General features: G+C 34.5%; 5 protein-coding genes and 1 pseudogene across 5 annotated transcripts; 2 read left to right on the top strand and 4 right to left on the bottom strand.

Annotated features, from left to right (window-relative positions):
• The first annotated feature begins 1,146 nt into the window (after positions 1-1,146).
• On the top strand, positions 1,147-4,907 carry LOC18054074 (two-component response regulator ORR24). The gene is made up of 6 exons (XM_006453571.2): positions 1,147-1,741; positions 2,203-2,355; positions 2,525-2,929; positions 3,040-3,116; positions 3,263-4,453; positions 4,581-4,907. The coding sequence occupies exons 1-6, from the start codon at positions 1,594-1,596 to the stop codon at positions 4,650-4,652; spliced, it is 2,046 nt and encodes a 681-aa protein (XP_006453634.1). The 5' UTR covers positions 1,147-1,593; the 3' UTR covers positions 4,653-4,907.
• A 1,011-nt stretch (positions 4,908-5,918) lies between these two features.
• LOC18054075 (calmodulin-binding protein 60 E) lies at positions 5,919-9,900 on the bottom strand. Its single transcript, XM_006453573.2, has 7 exons — positions 9,227-9,900; positions 8,574-8,649; positions 8,303-8,361; positions 7,637-8,130; positions 7,318-7,478; positions 6,989-7,192; positions 5,919-6,805 (listed from the first exon to the last, which is right to left on the bottom strand). Exons 1-7 carry the CDS (start codon positions 9,328-9,330, stop codon positions 6,080-6,082), a joined length of 1,824 nt encoding a protein of 607 aa, XP_006453636.1. The 5' UTR covers positions 9,331-9,900; the 3' UTR covers positions 5,919-6,079.
• A 343-nt stretch (positions 9,901-10,243) lies between these two features.
• On the bottom strand, positions 10,244-13,198 carry LOC18054076. Its single transcript, XM_006453580.2, has 3 exons — positions 12,693-13,198; positions 11,489-11,512; positions 10,244-10,839 (listed from the first exon to the last, which is right to left on the bottom strand). Exons 1-3 carry the CDS (start codon positions 12,892-12,894, stop codon positions 10,538-10,540), a joined length of 528 nt encoding a protein of 175 aa, XP_006453643.2. The 5' UTR covers positions 12,895-13,198; the 3' UTR covers positions 10,244-10,537.
• Positions 13,199-14,844: 1,646 nt separating this feature from the next.
• On the bottom strand, positions 14,845-17,080 carry LOC18054077 (annotated as a pseudogene).
• A 1,711-nt stretch (positions 17,081-18,791) lies between these two features.
• LOC18054245 (temperature-induced lipocalin-1) lies at positions 18,792-20,206 on the top strand. The gene is made up of 2 exons (XM_006453583.2): positions 18,792-19,510; positions 19,817-20,206. Exons 1-2 carry the CDS (start codon positions 19,136-19,138, stop codon positions 20,000-20,002), a joined length of 561 nt encoding a protein of 186 aa, XP_006453646.1. The 5' UTR covers positions 18,792-19,135; the 3' UTR covers positions 20,003-20,206.
• An 841-nt stretch (positions 20,207-21,047) lies between these two features.
• LOC18054246 (VAMP-like protein YKT61) lies at positions 21,048-24,080 on the bottom strand. Its single transcript, XM_006453584.2, has 6 exons — positions 23,735-24,080; positions 23,319-23,416; positions 22,695-22,799; positions 22,535-22,600; positions 22,141-22,227; positions 21,048-21,363 (listed from the first exon to the last, which is right to left on the bottom strand). The coding sequence occupies exons 1-6, from the start codon at positions 23,925-23,927 to the stop codon at positions 21,313-21,315; spliced, it is 600 nt and encodes a 199-aa protein (XP_006453647.1). The 5' UTR covers positions 23,928-24,080; the 3' UTR covers positions 21,048-21,312.
• Between the last annotated feature and the right edge of the window lie 3,066 nt (positions 24,081-27,146).

Here is a 27,146-nt window from a genome sequence, read left to right on the forward strand (position 1 = left end):
TGATGTGACATATTTCAAAGGTTAAAATGTGACACAATACTCATATAGTTTTTTTTTAATTTCTATTTCAATATTTTAACTTAATATATATAAAAAGAAACTATAGACTATATGCTATTACAATTAATCAATGTTTAGTTAATCATTTTGTACATGGATTAACTGTGATTAAAGCAATGTAGGTGCTGTGAAAAATTCATTGTCTTGAAATCAATAGATTTGGGATTTCAAATTCTGCTCATATGGATAGCATAGAAATTGAGTTGTCATGTTAAATTGAAAAAAAAAATAATGATTAAAGAAATAATTGTTCTTTCGATTTAAATAGTAATAATTGATAATTAATACTTTCTTTATTCAGAATTTACCAAAACAATTTCAATATAAAATAGAAAACCTCTAAATGTTGCAATTTCGAATCTTAAAAAAGACAATGTTGGACTTGACAAAGTAATGAATGCACTTGAAATTGAAACACATAATTGTCTTTCCCTAGCCATTTATTAATTAAGACAAATAAGTCTCAAATTAAGGGAACAATCAAATTCAATCTAAGGAATTTTCGCTGGAGGATATCAAAATAACTTCCCAAAATTGAAAAATAATTGGTAATGTAAATACCCATTTAAGACCTAATAAATATTGAAATCTTTCTACATATTTTCACCTTAATTTATGTCATTGTTTCCGCGGTTGACCACAATACCCCTTTTGCATATTTCTCTTAAATCAATTTAAAATTTAAATTAATTTAAACTAATTCTCTTACATTTACTAATCATAGTTTTATCACCTGCAATTTTTAGATAGAAGACACATTTTCGCAGCTACTCCAACAAAAATCCCATCACCATCAACATTTAGACCGTGAGTTATTGGAATAAAAATTATGTTGAGTCAACGGTGATGATCAAGTAGACAAAGAAGAATGAAACTATATGTGAAATGGACGGTTGAGATGGTAGGGTGTAGTAATAATGTCTGTCATTAAAATATAGTTTAGGATAGTTCTAAGGTCTCCTATTTTGCTATTTCCATGTATGGAGAGGAGAGTGAGCAAGTTTGGAAATTTTTATTGAAATTAAAATTAAAAAAAAAAGAAAAGAAAAAAAAAAAAAACAGATCTTTTTATTACAACACTAATTAACATAAGCAATAAACAAGACGCTTCGATTGGGGCTGTGCTAGAAAAGAAAGAAAAAGCCAAAGACAGAACACACAGTAGAGAGAGAAAACAGAAAACAAAACAATTTGAGTACTTTCTTAAAAACAAATATAGATTTCTGTTTTGTTGTTGGGGCTGAAAGTTGAAAAACACTCTCTTAACTCTGTTTCTGAACATCACCATCATTGCTCATTTGCACAGCTTTCACTCAGTTTCTTCTTTTGATTGTCTCTTGTTCAACGTTTCTTTTTCAAATTTTAATTTTCTAATGTTTTTCCATCTGGGTTTTGTGTAAAAGCCTCAAAGAACAAGGCTTGAGTAATTTTGAACGCTCAAAAATCAAACTTTTTCTTCTTGAGTAATCTTTGTTTTTGGCTCTGTTTTTGCTCTGTTTTTTCGCCTGGGATTTTGAAGTTGTTTAATTCATAATGACTGCTGAGGAAAGAATGGGTTCTGCGGGTTGTGAAGATGGACCTATAGACAAGTTTCCAATTGGTATGCGAGTGCTTGCTGTTGATGACGACCCAACGTGCCTTAAAGTTTTGGAAAATTTCCTGCGTGCATGCCAATATGAAGGTTTGTTGTTATTCTTGTTATGTTTATTATTTTTTTTTCTGAGTTCTGTAAAACACGGGGTTTTTCAGATGGTTGTTTATTGAATATTTAATTATTTTTCTGTATGCAGTAATTCAATTGTTTGGATGGATACTCTGTTTTTGATTTTTCTGTTTAGTCGGTTGTAATTTTTTTTTTTTTTTTTAATTTTCATAGCGTTCATAGTTTCAATTTATATTTCAATGATTCTGGTAATTCAGGTTTTTTGTTAAATATTTGAAAATTTGGGTTTATGAGGTTTTGATTGTAGTTTTGGATTAATTGGCTGTTGAAAACCGTTAGACTGTTCATCAGACGTGATTGTGTTTTTGACTTTTGGTTAACAAGGTCCATTTGGATTGATCTGTGGTGTGTAATTTTTGTCTCTGAAAACTTATTCAAATTTGGCTTATTTTTTCATCACATTTATTTATTTGTTGCAGTTACAGTAACCAATCAGGCTGTTACAGCACTGAAATTGTTGCGGGAAAACAGAAACAATTTTGATTTGGTTATCAGCGATGTTCATATGCCAGACATGGATGGCTTTAAGCTTCTTGAACATGTGGGTCTTGAGATGGACCTACCTGTCATAAGTAAGCATAAAAGCTCTTTGTTACTTCATCACATTTATTGATCTTTGCTTTTCTTTTCAAATTATCTCAATTTGTTTAAATTAGTTTCTTTAGTTGTTAGTTTTAGGTGGTTAATGTAGGAGACTGATTACATTTTAATGTTGTGTTTGCCCTTGAAATTTTGGTTCAGTGTTGTCAGCGTATGGCGATACCAAGCTTGTGATGAAGGGGATTACTCATGGAGCTTGTGACTACTTGTTGAAACCTGTTCGAATTGAGGAGCTGAAGAACATATGGCAGCATGTAATCAGGAGAAAGAAAGTTGGACCCAAGGACCAAAACAAGTCGCTTAACCAAGAGAATTCTCGTGTTGGAGCTGGAGAAGGTGGACAAGGTGCAATGTCTACTGGTAATTCTGATCAAAATGGAAAATCCAACAGGAAAAGGAAGGATCAAGATGGAGATGAGGATGAAGATGGTGATGATGATGGACAAGAAAATGAGGACTCAACAACCCAGAAGAAGCCTCGGGTTGTTTGGACCCCAGAGTTGCATAGAAAGTTTGTTGGAGCCGTTAATCAGTTGGGTGTGGACAGTAAGTATTCTATTACCATGAAATAGGATATTATTTTTCTGATATCCGAATTCTCATCCTTGAGATATTTTCAATTTTCTTTTCCTTTTTGTTTTTTTCATCATATGCAGAGGCTGTCCCGAAGAAAATTCTTGACCTGATGAATGTTGAAGGGCTTACAAGGGAAAATGTGGCAAGTCATCTGCAGGTACTGATGTTTCCTTTTCATTATTCATTTTCAGATTCTCTTTTATAATCATTCACCTTGATGTACACCCGTACTTGTAAGCTTTTGTAAAATTTATAGAATTTACCAATGCCCTCCTCAACTTACTTTGTTCTTTTGTTTTGCAGAAATTTAGGCTTTACCTGAAAAGACTTAGTAATGAAACACCACAAGCTGGCATGGTTGCTGCATTAGGGAGTAAAGATTCCTCTTATTTACGTATCGGTGCACTGGATGGATTTGGGGATTTGCGCTCATTGAATAGTCCAGGAAGGCTTTCAAGTTCTGCAATATCATCATCATATGTACCGGGCAACATGTTTGGTAGGTTGAACTCTACTTCTGGTTTAAGCATGCATGGAATTGCTTCTTCTGGCATGATACAACCAGGCCATTCCCAATCCTTCAACACCTCCTTCAATACTATTGGGAAGATCCAGCAAGCAATGTTTCCTGCAAACCGAATTTCAAATTTGTTCCAAGGTGTCAGGACGTCATCAGAGCTCAACCAGCTGCCGCAAAGCAAGTCCACTACCCAAATTGGAGATTTTAATCACATTAATAGTCCAACAACGTCTATGGCTGCCACTGGCTTTACAGATGCCACAGTGGCTGTTGGTAGCTCAAGCAGCTCTGTATCTACTTCCTCGAGCAACATTATGATGTTGCAAGGAAACCTGCATCAGGCTCACAGTAGGGATGCTTATGGAAATCAATCTTCTCTCAGTGTGGCCTCATTGAATCAGGAATCTTTTGATGTTGGAGTCCGTAATTCTTCAAACTTTCTCGATCATAGTAGATGTAATGAAAGCTGGCAGGATGCAGTTCAATTGTCATCAAATTCATTGCCATTGAGTGAACCTTTTATTCATGATCAAATGCCTCCTAATTTAAGGAACACTTTATCTTCAACCAGCTGTCTGGATATTTCTTCTTCCATGGCAACTTCTACGCATTTGGAGGATTCCAGGGGAGACTTGTCTTGCCAGCCTGGCCTGATTGGTAATGTAATTCAGAATTACACATCGAAGCAGCAGTGGTTGGAACATAAACAGGGTTACAACCAGAACTTAAATAATCCATTCAGCAATGTAAACACTCTGCTTTCTGGCAATTGCACTATGGGTCCCTTTAGCCAGAGCATGGACCAAAGCAATTCTCCTTACATTGCTCAGCTCACTGGTGTAGAAAAAGCTCCATTAAATACAAAGTTGAGGTCAAATGATGACTTCCTCTTGGAGCAAAGCAAGTCCCATGATGGTTTCATTCAAAACCACTATGATCCCATGGATGATATGATGAGTGGCATTCTTAAACGAGTAAGTTAGATACCATGTTTGCTTATACATGTTTCTTTTGGCACCTTAATATAGGGTGAAAAAGTTTACACATGTTTTATCTATATCTGTAATGAAATCTCTAAATGAGGTGGTGTGTGCACTGCAGGATTCAAATGAAACAATTTTAATGGATGGAGAGCTAGGATTTGATGCTTACTCCCTCAGCTCATGCATGTGAAATTTGATTATCGTTGGGTCGACACCAACACAAGAGATAAAGTCTAATCCTTTACCAGAAGCTTGTAATTATGTAGTTCATTATGCTTCATGTATTATCTTCTTCCCATTTCTATTTTCCGCTCGCTGTTGCCACATTCAGTTTCTGGTTGCAATTGACAACGGTTTGGTCCTTTCCTTTTCATTCTTCTGCTTGTTCATTCTTACGGTAGAACATTGGCTCAAGAAATTTCCACCACCTTCATTGTTTTTTTTTTCCCCCTTTTTACTTTCTTTCATTATCAAGTGAATATAATATTAATGGGAATTTCTTAGCTGGTGACGTCTACGTCTCTGACTTTCTGTTGCCTTCCATATGAAGGGGTGGCCAGCATTGTAAAATAATGGAGTAAAAGTCAGTTCTGTGAATTCTTAATAAGAGAAATAAAAACAAACAAATCTTAGAATGTGGAGTACGTGCTCTGCAAGATTGCATCTAACGATCTGATCTGTTAATGCACGAAGACAAAACAAAGTCAAATCATAAATGATTGATCATATATTCATTTTTGCATAGCAGGAATTGCTGGATGCGTTCTAGAACCCTCGGTATCTGTTTCAACAGCCTGGCGACGATATAAAAATGCATTAATTTGGCCACTCTGCACGTATATTAGACTCTCTTTTATCAACAAAAGAGAGAGTCTTAAGCGAGAGGGAGATATCACGTCATTCATACGTTCATTCAGTACAATCGTGCATTATATGTATGCGTGTTAATTGTTAAAGATGGGACTTGGCTTTAGAACAAGATCTAAAATAATAAGAGGAAATTAGTTTGCTTGAAACTGTCTATCTGGCTGTTGAGCATCCAACAGCTACCGCCAGGGTGCAGCTGTAGCGAACTGTAGGTGGGGCAAAGGCCCTTTAACACCAACTTGGCGATGTTATTTTGCTTGCATCTGGTGCTCATTTTTGCTGTCTCGTCTGCAATTCTTGAAGCATTTCTGATAACAAGTGGTCACTATTGCCACAACTGAAAGTCAAGCGAAAATTGTTTTCAGTACAACCTTTAGTTGATAACTTAAGCTCTTAGGTCAAGAAATTCCGTTAACATGGCATCAGAGCCAACCTCTTGGGTCAACTCCAGCATCTAATCCTATTTCAATGAAAACAAGAGGATAGAGCAGAGCCACTTGGAACAAATACAATGGAACTGACCTATATAAGACAAAGAACATTCTTTCATTTTTGTTGCCTTTCCTTTTTATTGGAACATGTAGGAAAATAAAACTCAATAATAAAATTTTGCTTTACCATCAGGGTTATATTTTCATACATCAACTATAATATCTTCTCGACAATTAAAACGAAGCATTAGTGAAATCAAGGGCATCACGATATGCTATCTGATAAAAAGTTGTTAAATTAAAGTTTTAAGCAACAGGCTCATTCTAGTTCAACAAGCCGAGCTCTCCTTTCAGCAGCTCTCTTCCTTACAAATATCCCCCATCTCAATGCGGCTTTAAGCTTAAGCCATCCCACAACAGCCTTCCCCGACCCTCTGCTGAGATCCTGCTTGTATGTCTGATCCATGGGGGGCTCATATTGAATGCCATAGGAATAACAAGCTTCATGAGAATGATCATAACTTGCTGTCATTCCCATACTCAATGTTTTTAGCAGTCTCTGCATGTCATCATTCTCTAACATCTCGGAACTCCTAACTCGGATTTCCTCAGCCAAAAAGTCTTCCAATCCATGCCCATTCCTTGGCCTAGACCAATCTCCCTGAAAATAAGAACCCCCAGCTGCAGCATTTCCAACTGACAAGTGATCAAAGCTGCCTGATAACGCTGCTTGTGGATTATTTAGTATCATCAGTGAAGTCTGATCAGGCCTCACAAATGGAAATTCAATTAGCTGAGTAACTGGAGCGTGTTGGTGGTTTCCAGATTGGTATTGTGATCTGGGCTCAGATGACATATACTGCTGTCTGCTCTGAGTTGTTGAGGTACAGCGACCTGTGTCATAGTTGCTGGAAACTGTCGGTGCAGCTGATGATTTAATTGCCTTCTTAGTATTATTAGTCAACGAGCTCAGGAATTTGCCGTCATACTCTAAAACTTGATGCCAATTATCATATGCTCTCTTCACCAAGGAATCAACCGATATCTGAAGGCAAATACATGCTCATGTAAGCCACTATCAGGAAGTGTCTTCATCACCAAGAATGTGTATATACATGCACATGTAGTTAAGCTAATAAGATAAATAAACATATCGCTAAAAAATTTCAAAATTGTTATAAAAGATGATAATGCCATCATCATTTTTCAGTAACGAAGAATGTCTCACCTTCTGGCTGTGAGTAAGGGATTCCAAGGAGACGAACTGCCCATCATCAATGAGGCCTCGAAGCTCATAAATATTGTTGAAGACAACACCAGTATTCTGAGTTCCATCTGCATAGTAAACATAAAGCTTCCCACCCAAGACACATGTCTTCGCATGCTCCACTGTGTTCTCCCACATCCTATTGGACATGCCACTCCCAAGGATCTATATGGTAAAATCAAAGTAAAATGAAGAACAATAACTGCTGGTAAGAGTTTGAAATAAAAGAAGAAAAAGTTCCCATGACCGTGCATGAGGGAATGAACCAAAATCCAAATAAAGTTACTTACATTTCTTAATTTCTGTGGATCTCTAACTAGAATTCGGAGAAAATCTTCAACAGTTACAATATCAGCTTTCATCAACTTTTTGTGCAGTGCTCCATCTTTTGCTATCCTATCCAATCTCCAGACTTCATCATGTAGGGCAGGTGGGTAATGTTTCTTGTACACTGCAAATTAAAGAAATAATTTTGACTCCAACAACTCATTATCGAGAAAGAGAAAAGGAAAGCAAAAGCCATACCAAGAAAATCTATAGTGACATAATCATTGACTAAAAAGCCTCCATTCCGTCTAACAAACATAAAGTATCTACGAGAAAACTCACATTCTCCCCTATGATCTTTGACAGCAAAACCCTCAGTTTTAGCCTCACGAACACGAATCCCATCACAGTATCCAGGGGAAACCTTCAAACCAAGCCTGAACTTTCTACTCCTTATCCAGCTTGAGTTATCAGTGAAAGTAAGATCACCAAGTGTTCCAAACCCTTCCTTGAGCGTCACCAGCAAATCCCCCGTCAGAATTGGTCTTTTTCCCTCACGCTCCTTCACTTCATGGCTTTCAAAGTGCTCTTTAGTCCAATTATCATCCTCTTCTTCATTGAAGTCACCTTCAAGCACCACAACATTCAGCTTGGCAGATGATTCTGGTCCTGTTTGGACAACATCTCCTGTGTTCATGTCTATCAAGACAACATGGATAGCTGCTCCTTGATCTCCCTCAACCTTTCCCCCTGTAAAAAGGTGAGGTGGCATGCTTGTTTTGAAATGAAGTTGCAAATTTTTTTCTCCTGGTCCATGGATCCTTGGGGGTGGAGACCTGCTATGCATAGAGAGATAATCAGTGAGCTAATGGTATTGAGAAATGCCCTCCATCAAGAACTAGTTCCATTAGAAAACCAGAATGTCATGTTACTAAGATTTTATATTACAGGTGGTCGCCAAATGTAAATCTTTAGTGTCTTAACATTAAGGAAGAACTAGAAACAGACCTAGCAGCAAGTTTAGCATGACCAAACTTTGTCAAAGCTCGCTCCACTTCTTCACTAACCTGGTAGGAAAGGAATTCACAGTAGTCAATAGACAGCAAAACTATATTACCAGGAAAAAAAATGTTTCATTAATGTATATAAACTGGCATTCAAGTGGCATATGCTGTGTATCATCAAGCATCCTGGAAGAGAATAATCAATCAAATTTTTCATGCAAACTACCATGCACAGCTATGCAAATTCATTCATCAGAAATAAGTTTCTGACTCACAATTCTGCGGAGAAGAGGCTCCAAAGATGAGCAAAGTCTTTGCAAACTATCCATCTTCAAAGCTTCCACAATCACACTGCATAAACATGAATTTAAGTGTTAGTAAAAGCTTGAAAGAAAAACCTCAATTTCATTAAACTAAGCTGGTTGGCATATTTGCACATCAATTTCAATAACTATTGAACAATGCAACCAAACCAGAGAGGATTATGAATGCTTTTCATTTTTGTCTTAAGTGATGAATTACCAAAAAATGCCATTGTCAAATACTCATATTTCATCTGAAGAGTACTACCAGGTGCTTCATGTAATTGAGATTCATCCATCAAAAACAGATCACCATCTGCTTAATATGTCATCTCAAAGTTGCAAAAGTTAATTTTGATGTAGATTAGGTATTAGAATCTATCACCCAAATGTTATGTTTACTAGATATAGCCAAGAAATTAACCCATTTCACATCATTAACATCAAGTTTGATTCCTAATTGCTAAAATCAAATTTCATTTTCGTTGAGCTATCATAAGTTACAAGCCCTTTCAAGCAACCAAAAAAATAAGACAACATTTCTAAAACTTATTAACAAGAATCAAACGCAAGAAGTCCATTACCAGAAAGCAAAAAAATCGATAAAAAAAAGTCATAGAACAAACCTTGCCAAAGCGGGCAATTTCGATTTTTTGGATCCAGGCATGCCATCAGCTTCATCTTCAACACTCTGCTCATACCCTCTCTTCTTGTTCCTTGAACTTTCCATTTATAGAAACTTAACCAAACCCTCACCACCTTTCCAAATTTCGACAAAAAAAAAAATTCCTGTAAAGACAGTACATAAACAACGATACAGAATCTTCAGGATCAATCCGTTTTCCAGTTTTTCTAAAAGATGAAGAACAGAACAAAACAAAACTGTTTTTTTATGACATTTACGGAACTGGGTTCTGAGTTGTATGATAAAAAAATGAAACAAAACTAGTAGTTGATGCAATGAAGATAATGAGCTGCTCAGTTGCATTGCATATGGGTTGGATCTAAATATATTGTTTTTTTAATGTTTTCTGATGACAAAAAAATATAGAAATTTAAAGATTCTTGCATAGATTAATACTAAGAAAGAAAAACAGCTGTGTTTTGAGTGTGCATGAACGTTGAAAGTTGAAACCGCGTTATGTTGTTTTCTTGTCTCACTTGGTACGCACTGGCTGATGGCATTTGACTCGTTTTCTTTCCACCACCCTTTTTCAATTTTTTTTGGAGAAAATCAAATGCGTAGATGGTGGCTAGCTAGTTCCTGGGGCCAACTGAAATGACTCTGCTCATGGTAAGGGAAAAAGTCTTGGATACCCTTAAGAGTGTTGCTTCTTTTTTCAATTATTATGTGTGTTTCAACTAATTATATATATATACATGGCTAGTGAATGGTATGCATATTGGATATCATCTTTTATAACATTGGTTGGTGCATCCCCATGAATGACTGGTTTGGCTCGTTTGGATGATGGGGAATATCAAGAAAATGGTGATAGGAAAGTATTTTTATGGCTTCTAACCATATACGATGCTTCAACTTAATATTTGTTCATATTGTTGTTTGAAAGTCACAGCACTTGTTCACTTCAATTCTGCTCAAAATTATGTGGCAGAGGCATTATTAGCAGACAAAAATATACTGCATCAAAAAATAAAAGCATACGAGGAGATAATATGATTTAGCAAACGGTAGTGGGAGCAGTCCACAAAATGTCAATTACCAAAGAAATTGAGGAATAAAATTTTGGAAATAATACTACAAATGGAGATAGCAGTAAAAAAAACAAGAGAATATGAAGCAAGAGACAGTAACCCTCCCCTTACCAAGCAACTCAAGCAAATTTTTTGCTTGCTTGTCTGCCTGCTTGCATAGATATTAAGTGTTTGAACGATTCACTAATCTGAGTATAGAAGTTGATAAATTATACAGTCAACTATTCTCCTTCCCATCCCATTTGCTGGGCTCGCCGCTCCCACAAGGAAGTTACTTTCCTCTCCTTGATCAGCAAGGCCTCAGCCCGTTCTCTGGCCTCTTCACAGGTTTCTGTAGCAGCATTGCATCTTTCTGCCTCCTTTTGGTACTGGGAAGCCACCCTTTTTGCTTCACCAAAGGTTATGTTCATATGGCGCAAGTGCTCTTCAGCAACAGCTTCTTGCAGCTTCAATTCCTCTGTCAGAAGATCGACAAACTGCTTCTCCATCTCCTGCTTGACGTCAGGGTCATTGCTTCCACAATCTGTGATATCACCACAATTAGAGTCAATTAACAGGAAAAACTACACGCTAGGAATCTGAGCAACAAAAAGGGAAAGCTGACAAAAGAATGAGCTAAAAGGCTTTTGGCAGCAAAGTATATTTTCTGAAGCAACCATTTTATCAAACTTCTACATTTCCACTTAAGTAACATCTGCCCTAAAAAGAAAAATATACCCTTGCCCGACGTACTGTTCTTAGGATCCAAAGGCTCAAACTTGCAGAGATATCTCATAATTTATTTAGTATAATCAGTTAAGAGCAAATGCATGAGTAGCTCAATCTTTTACCAATATGTGAATTATGAAGAAAAGAATTTAGAGATCAAACATTAATATAAAAAAAGAAAAAAAAAACTATGTTTCCAGTACACTGATATAAGAGTACATAATTTATAAGCTGAGTAACAGGTTACTCAGCAAAATGCAATCTACTAGCCTGATACATAATTTATGAGCTAAGTAACGTGTTACTCTGCCAAAATGCAATATACTAGCCTGCTGATAGGTGGAATGCAATAAACACTAAGGGTCAAGAAAACCCAACAAAGCAGTCGAATTTGAGTAAAATAAGAAAGAAGGCCAAAAGCAAGAAGTTCTTCACCAAGTTAAGCTAGGAGAGTGAGCTCTAACCTGTGACTGAGAGATTGGCTAACCCTGCAGGAAATAAGAAAATCCGAAAGGTAACATCAGCATCTACATAGAGACTTTGAAATTTCAATTTCCAAAAAAAAAATCCTACATATTAAACAGTGAGGTAAAAAACTTGCAGATGTCAATTGGAATTAAGGAACCTGTATGACATTTCAAAAGCTAACAGACGCAGCAAAGCAACCACTATTTCATATTGACTATCAACTTAAGAGACCCACTTCCAATAATAAAAAAGTGTACAATACAAAATTTTCTCTCTGGAAAATCTTTTCTTCCATTGAAATCATAGTTCACAAAAACTTCACAATTTCTCTTTCAGTGGTTTTGGGGGTGATCAACTGTTGAATGAATACAATTGATTGGATTTATAATGCTGAAGCATTGACCAAAACAGCATTCCTAGATTTTCATTCTAATTAAAACGTCATGGAACTAAAGTATTAAGATAATCGTCAAGCAAGATTAAGCTTATCCTGATCACTGCGATACCCAAGCAAGGAAAACGAGTCAACCACATAACAAAAAATTGAAGTATCATCCTGATGAAATGAACACCTAATTACTTTTACTCGGATCACATGTAAAGAAGATAGATTAAGACTGTAATACAATCACATCCCTGGTGACCAAGAAGATTGAGAGCCAAACCAAGAATCATCAATAACAGCTGATCAGAACCTCAAAATTTGATGACATAAGCAACCTTAATTATATCATAAAAGAATGGAAAATAAATCTGGCTTGAATTAGAATTTATTCCTCATTCTATTGCAACTATTCCATTATACACAAAGCTCAGACTTCAAAATTAGCAACAACTGTAGATCAAAACCTCAAGCTAATTATTTTACTCTAATCAGCATTTAACCAATCAGAACTCGGACAGCAACCCAGATAGCAAAAAATGAGCTATACCAACAAATCAAAATCTCAACTTGATAAAATGAGAACTACTCAAATTCACTATAATCCACATACAATCAAACAAAATCAAAACTTGAAAGCAAAACCCACAAACAGAAATCATTAAAACCTGCCGCTGAGTAAAGGGCATAAACAGTAGATCAAAGATATCAACTCGATGAAATAGATACTCCTCAAAATCACTCTAATCAGCGTATAATCAATCAAGCTCATGACTTGAAAACAACCCACAAGCAGAAATCATGAAAGCAACACTTACCAGGCGCAATCTTGAGAAGAGAAAGAGGAGGAGGGCAATCGCAATTACAATGAGGACAAGAAGATTTGTTATCACCTAAACTAACTCCCTTCTTAAATCTCCAAAACAGAGCAGGTCCACAGACAGCTAGAGCTGAAACTACAGCAAATATTACGAGACAGCACCTCACACAATTGCCTGATCTCCTGGACATCTCTCTCATTAACACACACACAAACACGCACGCACACAATCTCTCTTCTCTCCGTTTGTGTTTGTGCTTTGAGACGCAATAGAGATACAGGGGAGATCTAATGTGGATGCTTTGATTGATGGGGCTTTTACTATCAATGAATGAATGAATCTACTTCAGCTTTTATATGAAAAGTTTTAACCTTTTTTTGTATGCAAAGAAGTCAGTCAGTTCCGTTCGAGTATTTTAATGAGCTGTGTTTTACTTGTAAACATTACCCGACAGTTATTACAAAAAATCATTAAGTCTTGTTCGCTTCAGGAGCCGTCTCGGTCTTCGTTCAGTCTTCACTACTGCTCACGTCTCTGTTTAGTAGTTTGTCTGACGGTGGAATTTTTCTTCTTCTCTTTTTATTTATTATTTTTTTTTTTTGGGTTGAAAATATCCATAAATAGAATAATTAGTTTCATGTATGGAATAACTAAATATGCTTATATATAACTGTAATTACTGTTATTTACAGTAGTTTTAAAATTTTATTAAGTGGTTTTTTTTTCCTTTTTAATCAACTGGTAAATTAATATGATATCCAAATGGAAGGATTTTAATAAATTCATCAAAAATGCCAAGTTTTAAGAAATAAATTGAAAGAAGAACTTGATTTCTTTTATCAGTAATGATCATTGACTCGCTCAAATCTCACTTTTAATCTATGTTATTATTTTTTAGAATTATCTTTAAATAATAAAAATATTTTTTACTCTCTCTCCCTCCCCCCCCCCCCACACACCCTCACCACCACTTACTTTTTTCACCATTGACCCATCACCTTTGCTTGGATTTTATTAAATCTTATAAACAAATGGTAGATTTCATTATTATTGATGATATTGGTTTTGTTCTATGTGATAATTTAAGACTTTTTTAAATTTCAATTTGGGATTTGATTAAGAGTTAATATTTGATTTACATTTTTGAATCAATTAGAAGAAATGAGAGAGATGAAAAGTTAATCAATTAAGGGATTGAGAGAGAAAAATATTTATTTATTATTCTTCTGTAAAAAGTTTTAAAATAAATAATATTAATTAAATAAATTGAGGGTCAAATGTTATTGCTATTTTTCTACAAACGAAAGTCAAAAACGCCAAGTTTTGGGCTGAATTTGGGGTACAATGCTTTTTGGAATGATTGATACTAAAACCATTCCAGAAAAGTCTGATTACACCCAAAATTTTCACATACCTTGTCCTGGGCCTTAGATTTTATTTTAGTTTGTTTTTCTTTCTTTTTTATACCGATAAGGCCATAGATTTTGTTGAATACTCTCTTTGATGCATACCATTTGAAAAAAATCCAATATAATTCAAATCAATAAAAGGTTAAATTCAATTTTATTCGATTTGATAAATCTAATCAGTCCAATTAAAATAAAAACATCAATTGCTCTCCAAAGTTATAATTACTACCATTTGAAAAGAAAAATCAACTCCTTTAATATTTTATCATTCATTTATTTTATATCATATAGTTGAAAAAAGTTTAAATTTAAATATTGAAAGCAAACGTTTGTTGCAACTTGCAACTTTGTACTCTGTTTTATTATTGTATACTTATATAAATTAGGTTTTAATTCGTTAATAAGTTAAATATATAAATGATATGTAGTTTTTCTTGAAATTAAATAAAGAAAATAAAAATTAGTTGGTTGGATTAGTTTATATTGGATTTAAACACAGAGACCTGTCAACCAGTCCAACAGCATTAGATTTTCTATTTTACAATTCAATCCAATCAAATCAAGCAAAAATTGGAACGGTTTGGATTAGATGGATTGATTGGATTAGATTGAATTGGTCCTTCAACTGCCCTAACGAAGAGCATTGGTTAATATAAATCAGCAAGGTATCGGATACAAATCTTGAGGGTAGGTTGTGTTGATACTTGTTATATTCTTGTGTTAAAAAGTTTGTGTAATGCTCATCCAACCCACTTCTGTATAATCTCAACTTCTTGCCGCCTAAGCTCCACGAGCCAATCTGGATCGTCTTTTGTTTTGGATCGAAAATCAACATGATGAGCACCTATTGGGGTGAGGTAGAAAGGGTATGAATTTCAAGCTTGCAAAACTTGAAAAGAAAAGCAATAAGTGATCATATTGCATCGATGATGAGACACACGCATGCATGTACACGTACCTTTCTTAGTGACGAGAGCAATGATACTGGCTGATATATTCTTCAGCACTCTGCAGAATCCATTTACATGTCATTGAATATCGATACAACTTGTGCAATATATTTAGTTTTTGTCTTTAAAAAGAGAATTAACAAACCCTCCTCTGCTCCATGGATCCTGCATTCCACTGCAGAATATTATGTTGCTGCCAAACCTTTTCAGCACAAGCTCGATCCTCTGCACAGACAAAAATTTTCATACAAGAGCATGTATGAAGATACATAGAAATTTATCGATGGAGTACTAGCTTCGTTTGTTGAAATATTTTAACTGAGAAGAAACAAAAGATGACTCACTTTGCCACCAAATTCAGTTGTGATCCAGTGTATTCGAGGCCTAACTCCATATGTCATCATGCATTGTTCTGCAAAATCTTTGTAATCATAGCCTGATGGAGGAAACATGCTGTTGTTGGAGCAAGTCATAGGCATGACCATCTCCGTACATGTCTGCGTACTCCGAGGGTTTACATAATATTTATTGCAATAACAATTACAAATTTGAGTTGAGTTGTATCCTTGCCAATTTAAAATATGACTGACTCCTACATAATTCCTGAACTGTGTTCTAGTGACAGCAAAAAACACATACCTGCCAGCGCCAACCATCCAGGCCGTGAGGATCGGCTGCATCTTCTATCATAAAACATTTTTCTGTTTGTGGATAGTTGTAACATAAGCTTGCACCTGCGAAAACCTGGCTGAGCTTAGAAACTCCTGGTGGCAATCCATCAATAATTTTGCACATCTACTTATTGGAAACAAAAGAGTTCGAAGGAAAAATAAAATTTCTTGGAGATCTTCAACATGCTATGGTTAGTACTTTTTTTTTTTTTTAATGCATACAAGTCCTACATTTTAAAGTAATAAATTCAGGAATTGGTAATTTAAAACATTAATGCAAACTACGGTTAAGCATCGGATCAATCTTAATCTTTCTTATACATGTTTAACTTCTATGCTGAAAGGTCAAGACTCGCTTGCAAGTTCTAAAGTTCTGCTTAGTTTAGCCAGGCCTTCTTTTTGAGTTGAAAGTGCCTCCAGTTCTGCCGAGCTCCCCTTTATCACTTCAAAGCAATTCAAGCTTGCTTCCTGCCCACATCAACATCTTAGAAAGGAAAAAAGGTACGAAACACTTAGAAAATGGTTAAATCCAAAAGCTGCTTAATTAATAACAAACATACCTTAAATTTTCCTTGTACCACTAACTTGAGTTCAGGTTTGTAAGATAACATTCACCAAAATTTACTGTCATGCGGTATAAATTCAGTAAAAACGAAAAGTTGAAAAGGCCAAGCTGCAGGTTTTTGACTTACTTCCTCCATAAGATCCACCAAAGACCACAAATGGAGAAGAGTCAGAGGAAAGATTCTGCTTCAAACTCCTTATCAAAACTGCATCATCAGCCAAAGCTTGTTGTGAATTCAAGTACCCCAACGTCTCTGCTGACTTGTATGAGTCTTCCCAAATGGCATTGATTCCCCATAGGATCTATGCTGAAAAATCATATATAAACAACAATACCTCAACAAATCCGAATACCTCATAATCAAACACTTGACCCAAAAAAAAATTTTTTTGGTGTTACTGAATTATTACTTCAATGAAAACAAGTAAAGCCTTGAACTTGGGAGCAATATCAAGCAAGAACCCAGTGTTGGCAGCAAAGCACTCAATGTCACCTTCATTTCCAGTATAACAAAAATAGGGCCTACTTTGTGGCAGTAATGGCTATTAATCAAATACTTTTAGTAAAATATTTTTGAACTCTTTGGCTGAAAAGTAAAATGATCCAGAACTTGAGGAAAATAATGAGTCTTGTATGGAAGCTTTGGCTTTGAAAGCCTAGCTTGCTTGAAAGAAGACTTATAATAGTTTGCTTTTGCTCCTGGTAGAAAAGTTGGCAATGATTCTGTTGCCTTTGTTGCCAATGTTGCAAGAATGAGTATAAGAAGATGAAGAGTTGTACAGGAAGCCATTATAGCTAAAGATAAAATTGGGTTGAGTGGCTTCTAGTGATTGAAACTGCATTCTTTTTTTATTTCGTGGCTTTTGTTATTCTTTTTTTTTTTTTGCCTCGTGGCAAGTAAAGATGTAAACCCAGATGAAAGATTCAGTTATAATGTACAATTAAGAGATCAAATAAAGAAAATAAAAATAATACAGTATGGTTTGGCATAGCGCTCAACGCCTCAAGCCCTCAACCCCCACTATTGAAAAATCTCAAAATTTTGAAGTTTTTCGTTTTTGTCTTTGAAGTTATGGTAGATTATGTGCAACAAGATAAAAAATAGAGTTGTAATGAAAACTTGAGGAAACAGAAAAACTAGAGAATTTTCTACGAAGAGTAGGGGTACCAAATAGTGTTAGCATAGCATTAATGATCATATGCCCCTGAAAAAGGTCAAAAAGGATCAACCTAACAATGATAAATTTCAGAAGTGCTAAAAAGTCCAGGTTCTTTTTTTCCCGTGTGTGTGTCAAAAGTGATTGATGACAGGCTGCAAGAGTGAGGTCTCTGTTACTCTTGTGGAAATCGGAATCAACAGGCTTGACTGACCTTTACGATATGTCTTTCTCAAATGGGGACACTAGATAATTATAAAAATCTTTTGCATTACGATGCCTGAGATATTATTGAGAGAATCAGGCCAAAAGAGGCTTGGATATCCATTACTCAAGACATAACTATAGAAACATTTTCAGCCTCGTTAGTGAGAGTGAATTTGCAATATTAGTCTCGATTGATTTTTTTTATTATAAGTTATTAAATTTATGTATCAAGAGTTTTTCTGTCACGTTTCTTATTACATCTGTGACATTTTACTTTATCTACAAATCACGTTATCGCAAAACAACATGACTCAATAGTATTTATTAAGTGTGACATCTCATGTTATGGATATAATATTCATCCGCCAATCATTCTCAATTCTAATAATGTAACTAGATTTTGCAATGGACTAAGGGCCAAGTGGTGGATCATGAGAATAGCGGTTCAAGTCATCATGGACTCTATTTCTATCTCAATTAAGTATGATTAAGTGAAGTTAATTTGTAGTCTTTATTCTTTGTAAAATGTGAGTAAAACATATATCCTTGAATATTTATGAGAGTTATTTCGTTAGACAAGTATTTTATAAAATTTAATATAAAATCACAATCTCAATTATTTGATTGATTGTAAATATTACGGATTGTTATCAATTTATCTGATTGTATAATATAAATTATGTAATGTAATATCAGCTGTTAAAGAAAAAAAAAAATAGATTTTGCGACGTAGCATGACCATGATTCAAAAGAGAGTGCGCTGGAGAGAATGAGAGGAAACAAGAGACTTGGGTTCTCTGCAGCAGATTCCTGAAGCAAGCATAGGCCAAGAATGATCAAAGATTTTGGCACACTATCGATGCATAAATATTTATGTAAAAATATTTAAAACTACTTATTTCATGGATGCAAAAATAATTAGACCTTGAGTCAATGATATTAATGCATCTTCTGTCCCAAAAGTTTAACAAAAAGAAAAGAAAAGAAAAGAAAGATCGATGTGTCAATAAATGTTAAACACATGCAAATGCGATTTATATGAAGATTGGCTGAAATTGACTCCTTTGGATTCTTCTCTACATCTTTCTTCACACCTTCTGTTTTGGTTTGCATGACAATTGAATTTGAAGTCGCCACATTTCGGTTGCTGCTTGGATTTGCTTTCCTTTTACTTCTTCACCAAGCTATAAAATGTTTCCCCCAAAAAATGACAACCGCAAGTCCAAGTTTTGTCTAGAAAGTCCCATTATTCAAATGGCATTTTCATCCAGTCACACTTCACACATGTAAGGCCGTTACCCCTCCACGTCACCCCCAAAATCTCTATATACCTTATCAAGTAACACGTTTAAACGGCAGCGGAGGCAGCAGCAGCAGCAGCAACAACAACAACAACAACAACAACAGGAGCTAGTACTCATTCTGATAAACCCAAGCTCTGTTATTCCGAAAAGCAGATTGAAACTTTGTCAGCAAAAAAAATGGCCTCCAAGAAAGAGATGGAAGTGGTGAGGGGTCTTGACATAAAGCGTTACATGGGGAGATGGTATGAGATAGCTTCATTTCCATCAAGGAATCAGCCCAAGAATGGAGCGGATACGAGGGCTACTTACACTTTGAATGAAGATGGGACAGTGCATGTGCGGAATGAGACATGGAGTGATGGCAAAAGAGGGTCCATCGAAGGCACTGCTTACAAGGCTGATCCTAAGAGCGATGAGGCCAAGTTGAAGGTCAAGTTTTATGTGCCACCCTTTTTCCCCATCATCCCTGTTGTTGGCAACTACTGGGTTTTGTATATTGATGATAATTATCAGTATGCTTTGATTGGTGAGCCTACCAGGAAATATCTCTGGGTATGTCCCTTTGATCCTTCTCTATCCTTTACTTAGAAAAGGATTTGGCATTTTGATCATGGTTTTTTAATTGGGTTTTTGTTTTTGTTTTTTTTTTTACCATTTTACTTGCTCAATTTTTTTTAAAGAGCAATTTTTGTGCGAAAGGTGAAATTTTGATGCTAGGAACTAAACTTTATTGCATAAAGTACACATTTAATAATGTTCTTTTTCGTCAACTACCCGATGTTATTGTTTGTTGAAAATTTGATTTTTATTCTTTATGGGTTGGTTCTTGTTAACAAATTGTTGTGTTGGTGTGGGAAGATTTTATGCAGGGAGCCTCATATGGATGAAGCGATCTACAATCAGCTAGTGGAGAAGGCTACAAGTGAAGGGTATGATGTGAGCAAACTGCACAGAACACCACAGAGTGATAACCCACCAGAGGCAGAAGAAAGCCCCCAGGACACCAAAGGCATTTGGTGGATCAAATCCATTTTCGGGAAATAACCATGTAAATTAAATTAAGCATAATCTGGGATTTCACCTTTCAAGTATAATATACAATAAAAGGGTTAAAACCAGAAGCTTCATAATCTTAGTAATGTAATCTATGTTACTTTCTTCTGCGTTTTGTGTTTTGTTTTGTAAAGAACCGTGTGTGTTGTTGGTGTGAGGTTATTGAGCTATGAAGATTGAAATTTTTGTTTCTTATTAGTTTCTTACTTTCTTTGTGTGAAGTATTTGATGGAATAGTGCAGTCGAGTCTCAATAATGGATTATTCAGCTTTAGTTTGGAATCCAAGGATCAAACGATGGTGGAGGGGTCCACTTTTGACCTTATCTTGCTTGCTCTGTACCCTTATTATGCTTATGTTAATTATTTCTTGTGAGGCTTTGGATTGTGATGTGACCATCGCTGGAAATCTTGAATCTTCTTCCCTTGGCATATTACCATACGAGACCTGTCTATGGTACAGATTCTGTAACAAACATTTCCCGTCATCCCACCATCCGATTGTCTATTGTTTAGTTTCTCACTCCACATCCAACCACATCCAACGGCTGATGCTGCAGTCTGTAGCTTACAGATTCTGTAAGCTAGTCAAAGGCCTACCATCCATCCTTGGATTTATGGATTAATTTCATTTGACTACCCAAAAGAATAATTTTTTTATTCTTTTAGATATTAATTTATCTTAATTTTTATTAAGAAGATAAAAAAATTTCCATTAATTCATCTTTATTTCTTCCTCTTTTCTTTTCTTTTCTTTTCTTTTATTCGCAAATTTTCTGAAACCTGAATTCCAAAACTAAGGAGATTGTTCATACATACCATAGTAACGGAATAGCTTCACTTTGAAGGAACAAGCGAAACAATATTCAAGAGCACCCCCAACAATTTAATTTAATTGTTAAGAGCCTAGGAAATTTCAAGGTTTACCACTGCCCATTGATTTAGTTTTGCCCTAAAATTAAATAACTATGCAAAGTGACTAATCGAGCTTCGAAGGACAAGTGAAACACAAATGTACAAATATTAAGAACAAGTGAATAACACAAATGTCAATGGGGAAGCGTATAAGTACTGAAAATTTTGGGGGTGGGGGGGAGGGGGAGGGAATGTTCGCCAACAGCTGTTTTCATATCTTTTTGATCATCCATAACACAGAACCAGAGGATGAAAAAACCACAATTCTTCCAACCAAACAATTGATATATGATATACACATATAATAATCACCATTTCTGTAATCCATCAGCTTCAACACTAAAACAAATGAGTGCCATTACAGGAGAACTGCTTGCCTCGAATGCTCTTACAGTATGGTACAACATTGATTAGTTTTCTTTGCCTGCTTGTAGAACATCTGTTTCAACAAAAACAATGGGGTTTGTGTCAGCGGGGCTTCCAAAGTCGGATAGACACTAACTGAATTCTCAGGTCTGGTTTAGTAAGCAGACAGAGCATGACACAATCAAAATGGTAAATATCCATGAAAATCTGTTAAACAATCATAAATGAACTTGCAATGGAACTTCACCATCATTTTCTTCTTTTTTCTAATCAACTACTCCAAAAATAATTGTTAACAATCAACACTACAATATTCATCGAATCAAACTTTACATATCAAGTATATTAACAGTTCCAAATGAAGCATGAACATTCAAAGAAAATGTTGAATCTTTCAATAAAACTCAAACGATCAATTTTCATCATTTCAATCTGATTAATAGCCTACTGAGCATGTATATAGCTGTCGGAAACTAAAACTAAGTCTGGAACAAGCGTATTAAGGGGCAATAATTCCTCTATTCTCTAGCAGTCAACTAGTTGGAAAGATATGCAATGGCACTTATTGCACAATAATACAAGTCCTGAATGCCACACATGACTTCTTCATTCCATAGCCTCGTAGTGAGACATGTTAATAAAATGATCCAATATCCTCTCAGAATTCAAAAGGCTTTCAAACCACATTTATCCACAACAGCCAAGCCACTGAATAACAAAAAATGAACCCGACTAGCATAATTACATGCTCGGAAAGTAGATAACATTTGAGTCTATGCACATACGATATGTGCTATAAATGCATATTGGCCAATGAATGAAGGCAATATGAAATTCCTGTTTTCGGTACCTGCGAAGCTGCACTGAGATCTGAACTCTTCTCAACTAAACTGTCCAGCTTTTCACCCCGTGCAAGTACACTATCGATAGTTTTATGCTGAAACAAACAACAAATTGTTCATAAACACGGAGAAGAGAGAAAGATAGAGAATCTGATTAGAAGCATATTAGAAATCAGAAGCCAACTCAAAACCAACAACGATTTAGTAAGAAAAACCTAAAATTTCAAATTGAAGGTTCCATAGCAAATAATGGAGAAAACTCAGATTGTGGCATAGTGAAAGCATACACAGCTCAAGAAAATTAATATGTAATTCCCATGGATGAAGTCCAACTACAAACAACAAGTAAAACCATACACAAATCTAATACATAAACTACTGTAGCCATAACCAAATACTCACAAGGATAATCTTTGTTTCATCCAATTCCCTCTGAATTTTCAACAGCTTATCAGCCTCCGCTGGGTCCTGCAAAGTTATAGATCATGATCATTGTGAGGGCTAGCAATTAGTAATTATCTCAAACCTGTAGCCAAGATTCTGAGAAAGAAATCAGAAATACCTGATATTTGTTCAAAGCTTCATTTAGATAAGGCCACGGTTGCATGTTGTCTGCCTGTGCAGTCCTCCATGATTCACCAAAATTTTTCTGATACTCATCTAGCACCTGCCCAAAATATATATACACACACAAACACACACACTGTAAAATATGCCAAGCAAGCAGGAGTAACCATACACATATTCACTACCTGAAACAAAAAAGTTTCATAATCCCTTTGAATCTCAACCCATCATAATCACATCCTTTTTCTTTCATGTATCAAACTTTAACTGCAATGATCTAACTAGCTCAAACATTTCAACAGTGAAAAACAATGATGGATACAGTCCAGATCACCAATGACTTAAAAGAAAAAGAAAAGCAACAAGCATCCTAACCTACATTTAAAAATAAAAATAAAAGGACTTTTTTTATAACAATTTAAAAAAAAAAAAATTGACCTTCAGTGGTGTTAGGCAAAAATAGATAAAATACTTGTTGAGACCAGAAAAACACAAGGAGTGCATCTTACTGTCAGCCTCTTCTCCAAAACTTACTGCCAAAAGCTTATTTAGTAATTGATTTCTTCGAAAGGTCTAAGCCTAAGACAATTGAAGTTGACGTGTGTTTATTAAATCATACCTGGTTGAGAAGAGAGAATGAGCTTCGCACTGGATAATGATCATCCATGAATCCCATTGCGCAAAGTCCATTCCTGTTATAAGAATGCACCTTGTACTCTACATAATTTGCAAAATCGTCAATTTATTCACTTATTTATTAAAAAAATAAACCGATTTTCACATAGTTCAGAAAAAAAAAAAATAAGCGGCACGATTCAAGCTCAAAATGATCCAAAAACAAGACACGATCAACAAAATCATCGATTTATAATCTAAAAATTAACAGCTTCAGAATCATCAAATCGTTCATTGATCCTAAAGTGATCAACTTTCACAATTGTAAGACACAAATACTAAGAACACAGATTCAAGCTTAAAACGACAATAAAAAAAAAAAAAGGGAAACCGATTGTAATCTGAAATTGAAAATCGAACCTTCGTGTTGGACGGACTGGCGCTGGCCGGGCGGAGTCCGTTTACCGACAGTGCGAGCGACGAAGAGGATGAACTCCTTAACGCTGGATCGTTGAAAGTAACCGAAATGGCTAACGTCCATGGCGGTCGCTAACACAACCGGATCCGATCCGTCCGGGTTGCACTTCAAAACCAGTAACGCCGTGATCTTCATCCTCCTCCTGCTGTGAAAGTTGTTCGGTTCGTCTGATTCGGCGTCGTTTGGTTTTTTGAAAAGAGAAAAAAATAAAAATTGTTTTTATGTTTTTTTTGATCGAGCTTTGATTATTCGGATAGGAGACACATAGTAATGATGAACGAAGTGAAAGCAGATTCGGTTTATGTGGACAGAGGAATTGAGTGTGGGTGAAGTAGTGAGGATATACTGCAACCGGATACGTGGCGTCCATTGGATGGTCAAGTTCGGATTTGTGTGTTAGTGGGTTGTTTGGAATTGGAAGGGATCTATGAGCCGTTTCTTTTTTTTTTCATAGTAGTAAGAGTCCTCAATTAACTTCCCAGTCGGTTAACGCATCATATAGAAAATTTGTAGTTTATTTTTGTTTACTTCTATTGATTCATTTTCCCACGACCCCTACCACTTGAAGAACTACTGAATTGCTGTAATTCAAAAAAAGCGAAAATGAGCCCTAAACTTTTAGGATTTATTTTATTACATATTTAGTATGACTTACTCAATTGCTAAAAGTACTTGTCTAATTTTATAAATTTTTAATATTGCTTGGTTGTATTTTGAATAAAATATTTAAGAATTAAAATTAGAGAAATTATTATTCGTATATCTTAAATTTACGTTTTAATAAAAAAATACTACAACACTTTAAGAGTGTATCAATCGTCCACCCTAATTTGACAAAAGTTATATGGCGACCACTAAACTGTTAGTTGCCATTTGAAAGTTAATTGAACTATAGTGAATTGACAATTTTACCCTTAAAAATTATCACTTGTATACTTTAAAATATCTTATTGTCACTTATATACCTTAAAATTATCACTTGTATCATATAAAAAAAACCAAATTACCCTTCTGAGGTCATCATATTTAAACAGTAACTAACAGTTTAGTGGACGACAAATACATTTTGTTAACTTAGGGTAGACGACTGATATACCCTGAAAATATTATAGTAAATTTGATAACATAGTAAACTAAGGGTATACGATTGATAATTTTCAGTAAAATTATTTTTATTTCCACTACTAAAAGCTCAAATTTTTTTATTTTTGGAAGTAGTTAAGAGTAAATACCCTTAATTTATTTAATTAATTTCATAAAATAACTTTTAAAAAATTTGTCTATTAAAATAATTTTCTAATATTTAATAAACATTCTCATTAATAACTCAAACAACGAAAATATTTTTAATATAAGCTTTATTTAAATAAGTTCTTCAAAAAAAGTTATACCAAACGAAGTACATAAAGAAATTTTCAACATTTTAAAAATACACAAATATATACCTTCTTCAATTTGAGTTTGTTTGAAAAATGACTAAAGTATGAAAATCATGAATTTTCAGACATTTTTTAAGTTTGCTTGTTTGTTTTTAATTTCAAACATATACCTCTTAATAGAAAAAAAAATTAAATATCTTGATTTCTATTTGAATTAAAAGAAGTCTAAATAAAAATCAACTATAATCTCTCCAAAAATACCCCTTTTTAATAGGCTTATTTGCAATCAAATAAAACTTATTTCTATTTTAGTACTTCCAATTGCCATTTGGTTGTGTGGATTTTACATGATTGAATATGCTTATTCCATAAAAGCTGCATTTTTTAACTTTACTTTGTGCTCATCTCGAGCTCTTTTGTTTATAGCTATCATTTTGAACAAAACTTTTAATGAAAAATAATATGTTAGGATGCAACTGTTCTTTTTATTCATTAAATTTTTAAATTTTTACAATTAATGATATTTGTAAAATGCTATTTTACTTGAAATTTTTAATTGAATCTATGTTAACTTGTGTGATTAACCAAAAAAAAAAAAAATCATATAATACACACAAATAATGTAATTAACATTATAATTTTTTTTACTTGTAACATTGTATATAATTAAAAAAAAAGATATGTTATACTTAATAATAAAATGATTTTAATTTGCTTACAACTTTTAACTTATCAAATATATAATAATACTTATAGGGACATAAAAAAAAAATCATAATTCAGATTTTTTTTCTTCTTATGAGACAAATAACTTAACTCTTATATTTAGTCATCCTGAAAAGAAAATTAAAGATGTCTTCAGACATTTACATTCATACTTATTTAGAATTCAATTAAATTCAAATCTATCATATTTCAAACAAAAGAAAAAATGCCACCTAACCATGGTCTAATATTGTTGGTGCCTCTCTTTAATTATATTTTTCATGAAACTCATCTAGATCTCAAGAAGCCATATCTATTATGCAAAAATAAAACGAAAAATTAGTAACAAAATAGCATATTTATATTCAAATTTTCAAAAGTTATTTTAAAAATTGGGGGATCTTTTGCTCATAATTAATTATAGCGGTGAAATAGTTTTAGATGATAAAATGGAATCAGTCAAGTCATTAATTCAACCTGATCAGATGCCAGAATAAATATGCAGATGCATTCATTCAAGTTGTTGTTATTCATTGGAACAACTTGTGCATCAAATATTGATATTTAAATAAATAAAAAAAAGAAGCACAAATCTTTCACATTCCGATTCTATATTCAGTGGCAGAGACGGAGGGCCAGCTGAGAGTGAGTATTCATTCGTTCTTCATCCACGACATGCCATCCGTATAGATATGAGGGCGCGAAAGATTGACTTGCTGTTAGCAAACACCAAAAAGTAAGCCTGAAAATCCAAAAAGAAGACTACAGATAGTCAAATTAAATGACTCATTCATAGACGATCCTTTACTAATTAACCACATGTTTGAATTTGATTCATGACACGACTCATGAGATTATGAGATTCAAAAATTGTAATAGGTAAACTTTTACGGGGTCGTGTTAAAACTAACTAATCAACTGTCAACTTGTAATAACCACCTGATGTCAATGGCGTGGAATCATCCAATCTTTATTCTTTTAATATTTTTGTTTTAGCATTGCTGTGTTACCAGAGTGAAGCAATAACTTAAAAAACACCATATTAATAATACTAATTAATGTTAGACGTTATAAATGCCACGGTTTTAAGTTAATTAAAAGTTTTCTTAGGAGGTTAATAAGATAATTAAGGCCGGTGATCTGTTCTTTTTTCTTTTCTTTTCTTCCTTCAAATTCTTTTACAAATAAACAGACGTCATATAATTACAATTCTTTGAAGAGAGGGAAAAAAGAAAAAGAAAAAAGAAAACGGAAAAGAAAAGGGGCAAGA

The sequence above is a fragment of the Citrus clementina genome, unplaced genomic scaffold (assembly GCF_000493195.1).
Source record: "Citrus clementina cultivar Clemenules unplaced genomic scaffold, Citrus_clementina_v1.0 scaffold_1, whole genome shotgun sequence".
Classification (NCBI taxonomy): domain Eukaryota; kingdom Viridiplantae; phylum Streptophyta; class Magnoliopsida; order Sapindales; family Rutaceae; genus Citrus; species Citrus x clementina.